Raw genomic sequence first — 14,275 nt, 5'->3', positions numbered from 1 at the left:
ATGAAACAAATTAATAATGTACTATTGAGTAGTAACACATACAAGTAAAATGAGTGATAATGACAATATAGGCTAGAAGGGTTATGAATGTTAAGAATATTATTTTGACTTAGACTGTGATAAGTTAAAGAAGTTTATTATTTATAAGCCCTAGAGTAACAACCACCAAGACACAAGCAAGCAACAATAACAAAAAAGTATAGCATAGTTAATAAGTCAATAAAGACAAAAAAAATTATTAAAATAATCTATTAATTCAGCCCTGGCTGATGTGGCTCAGTGGATGGAGTGCTGGCCAGTAAAGCAAAGGGTCGCCACTTCAGTTCCCCATGTGGGCACATGCCAGAGTTGCGGGCCAGGTCCCCAGTAGGGGGCGCACAAGAGGCAACCACACATTCATGTTTCTTTCCCTTTTTCCCTCCCTTCCTCTCTAAAAATAAATCTTTTTTTAAAAAACCCATTAATTCAAAAGAAAGCAAGAAAATGATGATCAGTATAAATCTATGCAGTCATTTTGGATGTATGAGGCACAATAAAAAAGCTTATCTGTCATTAAGATTGGAAGCACAAAGGTCTTGGCAGAAAAATGTCATCTCAGACACAACCCAATATGATGCATTTTTCTTAATATTCTTTACTAAATTCAAACCATAAAGCACAATCTTAAGGTTTTTATTAAAAAAAAAAAAATAGTACCCTGAAAGTCATTAATGGTCATATGCTCACAACTGTCATTTAGTTAAGGTACACACCAATGTGAAATTGTTAATTAAGGATGAGAAAGACTATCAACTGGATAAAAGACACAAAGACATATCAAACTGGAAAACAGAATTCTATGTTTAAGAAAAGAAACTAATATATTTCCATTCCAGATACTCCCAATTCATCATTTCCTAATTATGAATTATAAACCATTGCTAATAATTTTCTAAAATTCTCTAGCAGTAGTACAAAACTGTAGCAAAAGAAACATTTTAAAATTTGTTTATACAATTTAACAATTTGAGCAAAATACAGCTATATAGCTGAACAAAATGGCCAAATAAAGCAAATTTAGTATAATATTTAAAGTTTTTAGAAAGTGGTATTAATGCATATACTTTTATTTTGCCAAATGCATTATTTGATGTCCTATTGAGTAACTTTAAAATATTCTTACCACAGGAATGACATGAGTGACACCGTCTCCACTGTCTATTACCGTACCGGTCAATGTCCGTTCTCCTACTTGTCTTGAGGTCCAGGATGCAGCTAAGGCAAGAACAGCCTTGAATAAAAAGAAAGAAGTCAGGCAAAATATAAAAACAAAGGGAGTTAAAAAAAAATATTTTACTGCAGTACTTTATTCAACTTTAACTGTAGTGTGTCTGGAAAGAAAATAAAATTAATTTACCCTATGCAATCAAATTGTTTACATACTACATTTTATTATGACAAACCATACAGGCTTATATTTGCTTTTATGGACATATTTATAAACTTTCCATATTTTAGTGAACTCCATTTTTCTCCTAAAGCCAAAAAAATTTGGAAGACTGACATGAAATTGTATAGTACTAACACTGCCAAGACTTAAACTACATTTATATGGGATAGCCTGTTACAAACAGCAGAGTGCTAGAAGCACACAACCAACCACCCAATCACAAGAATTACTCAATACATAGATGGTCATAAACAAGTATTACTCTTAAAAAATTAGCTCCAAATTTTCTAAGTAGCATGCATTTAGGGATATGCTACTATCCACAGACAAGCCCTGTTGCACTTCTAAATACTATGGTTTAATTAAGAAACAAAGCTGATAACATTTTTCTGTGAAAAATTGTGGCATAGGCAATAAAGTGTAATTCTTCTAAAAAGGAGCTTAGAAATTAAGAAATTAACACAGCTAGTTCATTTTTTAAAAATCTAAATTTCATGCAATCTAAGTCTCAAACAAAACATATGACTAATAATTAAAAACATGGCTAAACTGGCTTTATTTTTTCTACTTGCAATATAATAGCTGAAAGAGACCTAGAAAGATATCTAGGCTAACCTCTAATTTTAACACAGGATCACACCATGGTCATTGTGGCCTAACAACTATACATTAGTTTACATACTCATTAAGCATTTGTGATATGCCAGGTATTATATTTGCTATAGGGTTAAGAAAATAAGAAAGTCAGCTCCAATATTGATGGGTAGGACAGAAGCTGAAGATTAAATACAAATTAAGTGCAATAAAGTATTACAGGGACGGGGCCAGTGGCACAATGGATAACGCGTCTGACTACGGATCAGAAGATTCTAAGTATTAGAGGGATTTATCATATGCAGGATACAAAGAGGCACATAGGACAAGGTGGTCAAATATGCCTTGCAATAAATTAGTCAAAACAGACTATTAAAAAAGGACACAACAAATGTTACAAAGGATAAATGAATAAAGTTTTTGACATGAAGTAAACACTCAATAAATATTAGTTCCCTTTTCTTCTGTCCTATAAAAGAACTTGAATTAGCCAAACACCATTAACTTTAACAATTCTCTTTTGCTGACTATGTAACTCAGTTTCCTATGATTTCTAAATTATTGATTCAGGAAAGAATTATGGTATGCTTTGAGGATATATATGGATGGATATATACAGAGAAATACATATATACATTTTTAAGAGTGAATTAAGCCAGATTAAAATTTAAGAGTCAAGCACATCTTAACTTGTGAACTTGCTTACCTGCACAGCAATGTACAAGCCTGGAACATTGAAGGACTCAAACATTATTTCAGCAGTATATTCCCTGTTTTCTGGAGTATTCAGAGGAGGTTCAGTCTATTAAATTGAATTAACATTTTTAAAGAAAATCAGATTATTTTGATAACTTTATAATTTTAAATTAAAAAATAATTTATTTCAAACACTGTATTTAAAAGACATTAAACTTAGAAGACAGCCACAAACACCAAAGAAAAAAATAGAGAATGCGAACAGATTTATACATGTGAGAAAATAATGTAGTTATTCACATAAAAAAAAGGACACTGTATTATTAGTCACACTGCTCATAAGAATTAAACATTCAGAAAGGTAAGGATGAAAAGAGGGAGGAGACCCAGTCAAATCACCTTGTAAAATGAGGTAACGGCAGACTCACAGGCAAACATATCAATGGTATTTGCTAGTGTAAGAATCCTCATCTATGCAATGTTTGTAGCAGGACGTACCTGGTCTGTCTACAATTACATAAGTATGCCAAGATTCTACAAATTTATGGCACAGCTTTCCAGAAAATGTTAATGAAGTTACAGAACTACTAAGTGAGTATAAAATGAAGACGTTTACACAGCTCTCTTTAGTTTAAGTAATGGGGCTGCACACATCACTTAGAAAGCTATGGGTTAAGTCTGAGGAAAAAAGGATGTAGGAAACAACAATGGCAATCCTGAACTTTGTGCTTCACCTATGCCTCATGATCATTTAATCATTCAATTTGTTTAAATTATTGAAGTTGAAAACTGGGTAAGACCTCTTATTCTTATGAGTCTGATATGACAACCCAATCCTTTTTCTTATCTCAAGTTATCTAAACTTGAAAGGCAAAACTTTTAAATTTAATACAGAAGAATTATCTTTTTCAACCTTGAGGTAAGGCACTGATTTCTTGAATTTAGGAAAAAAATTACAAAGAAAAAGAACGATAAAATTTGAATGCATATTAAATCTTTTTTAATTTTAAAAGACACTATAAAGAAAATTTAAAAAAGGAGACTTTTTCACATGTAAAACCTATAATAGATAAATTGCCTGGTTTGAACTTATTTAAGAGTTTTGGAACTGTGTTCAACAGTACAAAGATATTTGGCAATACATACAAAATTAAGCAAACTAAAAAATCAAGGCAAGTAAATTATAAACTCCAAAACAAACAGAAGTACTATGTAAAATATAGTCAGAGACTTCACAAGGAAAACATACAAACAGCTAGTAAGCACATTAAAAAGTGGCCAATGTCATTAATCATCAGGAACATGCAAACTAAAACCAAAATGAGAAATCTTACATATCCACTAAAATGGCTAAAACTAAAAAGACTGACATACCAAATGCTGGGCAGAATGTAGAGCAACCAAATCACTAACACACTGCTGGTAGATATGCAAAAAGGTCCAGCCCCTTAGAAGAAGTTCTGAAAGTTTCCTATAAAACCTCTTACTCACCTACCCTATGACAGAGCAATTCGATATCTAGGTATTTACACAAGAGAAATGAAAACATATCCACAAAATATTCTGTATAAGAATGTTCGCAATAGCCAAAATACTCTTAATAGTCAAAAACTGGAAACAGTCCAGGTGGTCATCAACAGAAAATACATTAGTAAGGCATGTTCATATCATGGAATACAACCCAGCACCAAAAAGCAACACGCCATTGGCATCCTCAACAACATGGATGGATCTCTAGATTATAATGACTGAAGTCTTATCAAAGAGCACATTTTGTATTATTTTATGAACCTCAAATGAAAACATCAATCTATGCTGAAAAAATTAGATCAGTTGCCTCTAGGTCATGGGGGCAGGGATTAATCAGAAGAGGACATGAGAAAACTTTCCAGGCCATAATGTTCTAGATCTCCATAAAAGTTTAGATTAGATAACACAGATGTACACGTATGTCAAAATCAGAGGATGGGCAAACTCTATCATGCATCCTGTTAGCCAAATTCAGCCCAATACTTGTTTTGTAAATACAACTTTATTGGAACACAGCCATACCCATTCACTTAGGTATCATCTGCGGCTACTTTCCTGCTTACAACAACAGAGCTTAGCTGCCAAAAGAGACTGTATGGCCTACAAAGCCAAAAATATTTGCTACCTGGTCCTTTAGAGAGAGTTTGCCAATGGTTGTCTAATCAAAACCCATAGAATGGTAGGTTAAGATTTGCACATTTTATAGCACGTATATTTTATGTAAAACAAAAAATGTAAACTAATGAATTCTAGTTGATGACGTTAACACTAAACTATTTAGGGGTGAAATGACTCCATTTGAAACTCATTTTGAAGTGATTAAAAAAATAAGATGAAATAATGAATGGATAACCCAATAGGTGTCATAAAGCAATTACAGTAAAATTAATTGTTGAGCTTAGATTGCGGGTATGTGGCTGTTTATTGTAAAGTTCTTTTAACTTTATGTTTATGGTCCAGCCATAAACAATACAGATACATCTTGTTTGTGGTTTTTAATAAATTAATACCTTCAACCAACAAAAAGAATACAGCTCACTTTATTGCAGTGGTCTGGAACCGAACCTGCAGTATTTCCAAAGTCTGCCAGTAGTCACAAACCACCATAACAAAATGTAAAATACTTATTTAACCTAAATCTATGATATATAACTATGCTGAGAGGAGGGGGAGAAGAAACAGATTGTGTTAAGGGAGGGGGGAAAAAAATCATCATTTTCCCTAGGTAGTACAGAGTGTCTAATATTCACGAAACAAAAATATAGAGGAAACATACTGTTTAAATTTATAAAATACTACTCAGAAAATAACTCTGAAATTTTAAATGTTCGCCTCTGAGGAATACGAATCCAGGGTTGGAAGAGGTAAGAAAGGAGAGACCTAATTTTTTTGTGTTTTAAATCTTATACCATTTGAATTTTTAAGCTATGAGCACGCACTACTTTGGTAAAAAGAAGAAAAAAGTTTAAAAATTAAATTAACTGTATTTCTGGTATCAAGAATCACTAATAAAATAATCATACTAGAAATAGAAAAGGAAAGTGGCTTATTTCTGACTTTTTTCTGAATCTTACTGTTCCTATCAAAAAGATCCCATATTAATTATCCAAAGAACTTATTAAGTGCCTAAACTTTGATGCTTCACTGTATTACTGCTCTAACAGAACCTAGAACTGGATGGTCTTAAAAATGATAGAGTTTCCTAACAAAAATCTTTTAGATATGACAACTGAATAAACAACCAAGTATGCCATAGTGAATACAGATGTGATGAAAACATTCTCATTTAGTTTATTCAAAAGTTTCCTCAGTGAAATTACAATTTGTACTTACCAAAAGAAAATAATGGTCTTCAGGTTCTGCCCTTAAATATTTAAAGATCACTTGTTCCATAAACCTTTCCATCAAATCCCAATCTTCAACTATACCATGACGAATTGGCCACTATAAAACAAAAATAAAACAAATTAATTATTAACATCAAAATAAATAAAACTACCAAAAATTAAAAACCCAAGGAATATAGTATCATTAGTAGATATTAGATAAGGACAGCATTTCTTAGGTATGATAATCAAACTATAGATTATTCTTAGGAGATGCACATAAAAGTATTTAGAAACAAAATTATTCCTACAACCTATTTTCAGATGTTTCATTATATTTCTAAAAAATATAATGAAAACAGGTCAAAATGTTAAAAATTGTAACTTTAGATGGAAGGTCATTGTACTAAGTCTTTTTGGACTTATTTCAGAGCTCCAAAGGCCAACTATTTGTCTAACAATGTAACAGGTATCTCTCAGATACCTCAAACACAACTTGGTAAAAACTAAACTTATCCTCTCCTCCCTACACCATACCCCAGTCAAATGTGTTTTGTCTTAAATGTTCTCAATCTCAAGAAATAAAGAGGAGCAAGGAAACTATCCAAGGGCTGGGAATTTTCCTTAACTACAATGTACAAACTACCACCAATATCTTGTTACTCATTCCCTGTTACTTCATAAATCCACTTTTTTATTCTTGGCCCAAAAAAAATATACATATATTTGTACACACATCTAATCAGACTTGTAGATTTAACTATCATTTTTCAAGTACCCCAAAAGTAAATATAGAAAGTAGAGTATCGTGTTAAATGACATGGGATGCAATTATCAGAATACAGAATATGGAACATTTAACAAGACAACCAAAATTTTTCCATAAAAAAAGACAAGAAGAAATATATACAGACAGAAAAGAACCTATAGATAAAAAGACTGAAGAGACATCAACCAAATTCAATTGAGTGGATGTTGTCTGAACCTTGATTCAAACAGGTTAACTAACTTTCAGAGAAATTTGAGGACTAGATTTCAGATATTAAGAAACTACATACTATATTTAGGTGTAATAGATTTATAGTTTTAAAAGTTCTTATCTTTAAATGATAAGCATTTGTAGGTGAAATTATTTACTTTGAAATAATATGGGGGAAGAGAAGTAAAAACAATCAGATAAAACAAGGTTGATCACAGGTTAATAACTTCCAAAACTCTGAGATGGGTGCCTGGAGGTTCATTATATTCCTTTCTGTATTTTATATATAAATTTTCCCATGATGAAATTTTTCCCATTTTTAAATCATTTTTATTTTTCAACTACAGTTACGTAATTATATTAGTTTCAGGTGTATACCCCAGTGATTAGACATTATATAATTGAGTGATTATCTTGGTATATCTCACTGCCATCTGACACCAGTTATTAGAATATTATTGACTATATTTCCTATACCATATTTTATATCTCTGTGACTATTAAGTAACAGCCAATTTCTGCTTGCTCCCTCACCTTTTTCACCTACACCCTCAACACCCCTCCTACCTGGCCACCATCAAAATGTTCTCTAAATCTATGAGTCTGCTTCTGTTGTTTGGGATTGTTCATTTCTTTTTTAGATTCAATTGTTGATAGATACGTATCTATTGCCATTTTTTTGTCCATAGTTTTATGTTTTTTTTTCTTTTTAAAGAAGACTCTTTCACATTTCACATAATACTGGTTTGATGGTGATGAGCTCCTTTAGCCTTTTCCTGTCTGGGAAACTCTATCTGGCCTTTTATTCTAAATGATAGCTCTGCTGGATCAAGTAATCTAGGTTGCAGGTCCTTGCTTTTCACCACTTTGACTATTTCTTGCCAATCCCTTCTGGCCTGCAAAGTTTCTGTTGAGAAATCAGCTGACAGTCTTATGGGAGCTCTCTTTTTGATAACTGCTATTCTATTACTTATTTAGAGGTTCTCTATTTGTTTTTATTCTTTGTCATTTTTACTATGATGTGTCTTGGTATGGGCCTCTTTGGGTTCATCTTGTTTGGAACGCTCTGCGTTTTCTGGATTTGCGTATCTTTTTTTTTCACCAGGTTAGGGAAGTTTTCTTGTCAATATCTTTTTCTCAGGTTTTCAATTTCTCTCTCTCTCTCTCTCTCTCTCTCTTTCTCCTTCTGGCACCCCATGATGTGAATGCTGGTATGTGTGCTTTTTGTCCCAGAGACCTCTTAACATTATCCTCATTTTTCTTTTTTGGAGTTTTTTTTTTGTTTGTTTGTTTTTAAAAACTGATTTTTATTATATTTTTCCATTACCATTTATCACCCTTATACCCTCTTCCACCTCCTTCCACCCCCCCCACCCCCGCCAAGTCACCATACTGTTGTCCATGTCCATGAGTCATTTTTATTTTTTGCTGGATCCCTCCACCCCTAATCCTCCTCTTTGATCTTTTATTTTTTTAAAATTTTATTTTAATTTATTTTTTCAAATACATTTGTCTCTGCCAAACCCCCACCACTTTCCCTTGCCCCCTCTCTCCTTCCCTCCCTCAGCTCTTCCCCTTTGGTTTTTGTCCATGAGTCCTTGCTATATGTTCCTTGACTTTCCCCTTCCCTCTTGTCTCTGTTGATTTCTTTTCCTTTCAGTGGTGTTGGTCTTATTTTCCTTGCATCTTTGTATTGTTGGTTAGGTTCCGCTTATAGGTGAGATCATATGGTATTTGTCTTTTGCCCCCTGGCTTATTTCGCTTAGCATAATGCTCTCCAGTTCCATCCATGCTGTCGCAAAGTTTAGTACTTCTTTTTTTCTTTCTGCTGCGTAGTATTCCATTGTGTATATGTACCATCACTTTTTGATCCAATCATCTACTGATGGGCATTTACGTTGCTTCCAACACTTGGCTATTGTCAATTGTGCTGCTATGAACATTGGGGTGCATAGGTTCTTTTGTATTGGCGTTTTGGTGTTCTCAGGGTATAGTCCCAGCAGGGGAATCGCTGGATCAAAAAGGCAGTTCCATTTTCAGCTTTTTGAGGAAATTCCACACTGCTTTCCACAATGGCTGCACCAGTCTGCATTCCCACCAACAGTGTACTCGTGTTCCCTTTTCTCCACAGCCTCGCCAGCACCTGTTGTTTGTTGATCTGTTTATGATGGCCATTCTGACCGGTGTGAGGTGGTACCTCATGGTGGTTTTGATCTGCATTTCTCTGATGGCTAGTGATGCTGAGCATCCTTTCAAATGCCTCTGGGCCCTCTGTATCTCCTCCTTGGAAAAGCGTCTGCCCAGGTCCTTTGCCATTTTTTGATTGCATCGTTTGTCTTCTTGGAGTAGAGTCGAGTGAGTTCTTTATATATCTTGCAGATCAAACCTCTATCTGATGTATCATTAGCAAATATATTTTCCCATATGGTTGGTTCCCTTTTCATTTTGCTGATGTTTTCTTTTGCCGTGCAGAAGCTTCTTATTTTGATGAGGTCCCACTTGTTTATTCTTTCCTTTATGTCCCTTGCTTTAGGAGACATAGCGGTGAAAATATTGCTGCGTGGGATATCTGAGAGTTTCCTGCCAATGTTCTCCTCTAGGACTTTTATGGTGTTGCGAATTATATTTAAGTCTTTTATCCATCTTGAGTTTATTTTTGTGTATGATGTCAGCTGATGATCCAATTTCAATGTTTTGCATGTAGCCATCCAGGTCTCCCAATACCATTTGTTGAAGAGGCTATTATTGCTCCATTTTATGCTTCTGTCCCCTTTGTCAAATATTAGATGCCCATATAGACCTGCGCTTATTTCTGGGCTTTCTATTCTGTTCCACTAGTCTATGGATCTGTTCTTGTGCCAGTACCAGACTGTTTTGAGTATAGTGGCTTTGTAGTAGAGTTTGATGTCCGGTATTATGATCCCACCTACTTTGTTTTTCTTTCTCAAAGTTGCTGAGGCTATTCGGGGTCGTTTATGGTTCCATATAAATTTTTGAAATGTCTGTTTGGACTCTTCTTTTTGCTATTCTGATTAGTTGTTTTGTTTTTTGGTGTTTTTTTTTTTTGCACCTCTTTGTATTTCAAATCACTGAGTTGATTCTCAGTTTCATCTCCTTTACTATTGATTCCCTGTAATTTATTCTTCATTTCAATTACTGTATCCTTCATTTCTGACTAGTCCTTTTTTATGCTGTTGAAGTTCTAAGTTCATAGAGCATCTCTATACCCAGTGTTTTGAATTCTTCATCTAAACTGCTTCTCTCCATTTTGTTTAGTTCTTTTTCTGGAGTTTTGTTCTATTCTTTCATTTGATGTGTGTTCTTTGTCTCCATGTTTTGGCAGCCCTCCTGTGTTTGTTTCTGCTTACCAGGTAGAGCTGCTATGCCTCTCAGGATTGGCACAGTGCTCTAATGTAGTAAGTGTTCTGTCAAGTCCAGTGGCATGGCCTCCCTAATCACCTAAGCTCGGTACTTGAGGTGCACCCTTTCCCCCTTCCTCCTCCTCCTCTGTGTAGGCTATATATATCCTCCGGCTGTAGTTGAGCCTTGATTTCTATTGGCATGTCAATGGAAGGGGTTTACCCCAGGGGCTGATCAGCTGCAAAGTTTGGCTGCAACCACCAACCACCATGGATGATCAGCTGTGAAGGGGTCCACCACAGAGCAGGACGTACTTCAGCCTGGCTCTGATGCCCGCTGAGTCTACCGCTTTAGAGTGTCACTTGTGAGGTGGTTGGGTGGGGATGCTTTGACATGGTCTGAAGCTGTCGACTGCATGCACTGGCTCTGGGGCCTCCCAGGAGGTGCAGAACAAGGTCAGTTGCCAGCAGTGTCTTGCCCAAGGCCACTCAGCAAGAGCTACAAAGTGATCTGCTGAGGACTGCTACCTTGTGCTGAGCTTGGCGGCACCCAGGTGAAGCCAAGCTGTAAACCAGGGCCAGCTGTTTTTAGAGCCAAGTCTGGAGCCACTTAGGAAGAGGTATGGGGCACAATGGGGCCACCTGCAGCTTTTCTGAGATATTTTAGAAAAATCTGAAGCATGATCCAAGATAGACCATTCATATGGAAAAGCCACTGGAAATAGCTTGGATGGGCCTGAAGTTGGGTAGAGCAGGGTCTCCAGGAATCTCTAGGGCAAGGCGAACAGAGCAAGCCAGGTTAATGAAGTCTCAGGTATGGTGCTCCCCTACAGGCTTTGTGTGGGGAGGGCTCATCAAAGGAACAATGGCCTCTGCCAGCACTTCTGTCTGGGGAAAAAGCTGCCCCTCCCCACCCCAGCTTTTGCCCAGATGCCAGATAGTTCAGTCCCTCCCCATATGTCCCCGGTACCTTTTAAGCTGCTGCCCCAGCACTAGAGCTCAGTGGAATAATTCCGTGGGCAGGTCCTTTAAGTAAAACTACCTGAGCCTCCAGAAGCCCTCTACCTCCCTCATTCTCAATTCCCACTGGTTTTTAAAGCTAGAAATTAGGGGACTTCTCTTCCTGGCACTCAAAGCCGGTTTGCGTGGGGGGTGGGAGAGGAGCGGGCGGAGGGGGGCGCCCAGGTATGGGGCCGGATTCCTCACTCCTCAGTAGGCATCTCTACAGCTGTAATACCCCTCATCAGTGTGGGATCAGGCATTCGGCAGTCTCCATCCCTCCTACTAGTCTGGGTATGTCTTTTTTTATTTCTCTAGTTGTAGGACTTTCATTCAGGCAGTTTTCAGGTAGTTCTGAATGATGGTTTACTGAAGTTTAGTTTTAATTTTGATGTGGTTGTGGGAGGAGGAGAGTACCAGGTTTACCTATGCCGCCATTTTGACTGGAAGTCCCCATAATGAAAGTTAAAAGTTTAGCCCTGGCTGGTGTGGCTCAGTGGACTGCACACTGGCCTCTGAACCAAAGGGTCACTGGTTTGATTCCCCACCAGGGCACATGCCTAGGTGGAAGCACTACCAGGTCCTGCTAAAGGCAATCAATTGATGTTTCTCTCCTCTTTCTCCCTCCCTTCCCCTCTATAAATAAATTTAAAAAAAAAATTTCATGCCCTGGTTGGTGTGGCTCAGTGGATTGAGTGCCAGCCTGCAAACCAAAAGGTTGGTTCGATCCCTGGTGAGGATATATGCCTGGGTTGCAGACCAGGTCCCCACTTGGAGGCATGTAAGAGGCAAGGGATCGCCATATCTCTTGCTCACTGAGGTTTCTCTCTCTCTCCCTCCCTTCCCCTCTCTATAAAAATAAATAAAATCTTTTTTTTAAAACAGTAAGTTAAATGTTTGTGTGCACACACAAAATTTCTGTTTATCTCTATCCCCACCACCATCACTGTAGTCCAAGTAACTAATATTCCTTACCTTAGCTATTACAATAGTCTGGTCTTCCCAGAATGATACTGTGTCCCCAGTTAATAAAAACAGCCAATATACTGAGTTTTCATTATGTTCAAAGCACCATAACAATTGCTTTGTATGCATTATCTCATTAAACCTCCCAACATTCCTACACTATCTCCATTTTACAGATGAAGAAACAAAAATTTAGAAAGGTTAAGTTACTGAATGATATCACAAAGCTAAAAAGTAGCACAGCCAGAATTCTAGCCCAAGCAGACAGACTTCAATATTTGAACTAATTACTATTTAAACCCATTAATATTGCCCATAGGACAACATGGCCAAACAACACTTTCAACTATTTTATCCTGGCCTACCTAACCAGCCTCCTCATGTGTTTCTACCTCATTCTCTATGCTTCAGGCACACTGGTCGCTCATTTCCAGGCTCCCTCATACTTTAAAGCCTTAATATTGGAATCCCTGCCTAGAACAACTGCCTACACAATTCACCCAACTAACTCCTATTTTATTATTCAAGTCTTAGCCTAAAAGATTTACTCCTCAAAGACTCTCCTCAGTCCAAAAACTAGGTTAGTGACTCATGATATACATTCCCAGAGCATGCTGTACTTTTTTGTAACACCCTTAACACTTGTAATTATTTCTTTAGTGTATTCCTTTCTACCACATTATAACAGCCTCAACATCAGGAAAGCCATTTTCTCATTTACCACTGTATTCTCAGCACTTAGCCAAGTTTTTTCCCATGGTAGCTACTCATTAATGAATATGAGAAGAGAAGAAATGAAGCACAAAGGAGAAAATTTGCAAATCAGACAAAGTTAGTGTTCAAAAATAAAATAAATGTCAGAATAGTGTTTACTTTTTGGAATAGGTAGGAGTGGTGAGTATGAGCGTAGGCACAAAAAAGCATCTGGGTTACTAGATTTCCTCTATATCCTGTTTATGGTTAGAGTAATAAAATGTTTTTAATTGTATAATTAAGGGTTACCTATTTTACTGTACATAAATTATACTTCAATAAAAAGTGGGGGAAAGAAAAGGACGAGAAAGGGAAAAAGAAAAAAAGGGAAAAGAGAGCAGCACTTATAGATGTTATAAGCTTCAAAAACGAGAGAAATGATGTGGTTTTGAATACCAACAAGAGGAAAATGTCTCTAAATGTGGCAATGTGGAGGTAAGAGAAAGCCAATCACACTGATAGTTCTGAGATCTAGTGGATATGGAAAAGTAAATAGGTCCGCTCACTTGAACAGGCTGAACTTTTCCTCTGGGGGGGGGGGGGCGGGGAGTTAAAGCTAAGTTGGGAGGGGCTACAAGGGAAGAAGAAATTTCTATTGTAAAGAGGTTGAGAGTATTAGGCCCATAATTGAGTGAAATTTCAAATGGCACAATCATTAAACAAGCTAATTTTCTGAAAGCATATGTCATTTATTTTTACAAATCATAAAATATACCTTTGTTGCATATGTAGGTTTTTCTATTGCTTCATCACCAATGAAGAAGTCTAGGTCATCAACACCTTTCATCACCCTCCTTTGAGCTTGATCACCCACTTTTGCTGACTCCTTAATAGCAATACCTTTAAAATAAAAGTTTTTTATACATGTCAAAAATTGTATTATTTTCAAGTGAAATAAATTTATAACTTATACTTCTTCCATTATAAAGTGCTATCAAACAAAACACAATCTAGCATATTTAAACTGCCAACCTAAAGCACAAAGGTCGTAAGAAACTAATGACAATTCATTTAACACAATGAAATCTCAACCCAAAGACAAGGGCTCAAATGTTAAAAGCCAAAAAAAAGAAATACTACTCTGGGAATGTTTAAGTTATATTTTTAAAAACTATGTTAACATCTATTTTAATTTTATAATCCC

The 14,275-nt window shown here is 36.1% G+C and overlaps 1 protein-coding gene across 1 annotated transcript in view; it reads right to left on the bottom strand.

Annotated features, from left to right (window-relative positions):
• ACTR3 (actin related protein 3) overlaps positions 1–14,275 on the bottom strand; it is a 56,669-nt gene that overhangs the window by 13,886 nt on the left and 28,508 nt on the right. The window contains exons 3-6 of the mRNA XM_054574985.1: positions 13,847–13,971; positions 6,083–6,193; positions 2,730–2,825; positions 1,163–1,270 (exon numbers count right to left, since the gene is read on the bottom strand). Coding sequence (XP_054430960.1) covers positions 1,163–1,270; positions 2,730–2,825; positions 6,083–6,193; positions 13,847–13,971 — 440 coding nt within the window. The remainder of the gene's footprint in view (positions 1–1,162; positions 1,271–2,729; positions 2,826–6,082; positions 6,194–13,846; positions 13,972–14,275) is intronic.

This window comes from Pteronotus mesoamericanus, unplaced genomic scaffold, assembly GCF_021234165.1.
Source record: "Pteronotus mesoamericanus isolate MK-2021 breed Mesoamerican mustached bat unplaced genomic scaffold, CSHL_Meso_final contig_27, whole genome shotgun sequence".
NCBI lineage: Eukaryota > Metazoa > Chordata > Mammalia > Chiroptera > Mormoopidae > Pteronotus > Pteronotus mesoamericanus.
This window is presented reverse-complemented; position numbering and strand designations above follow the sequence as displayed.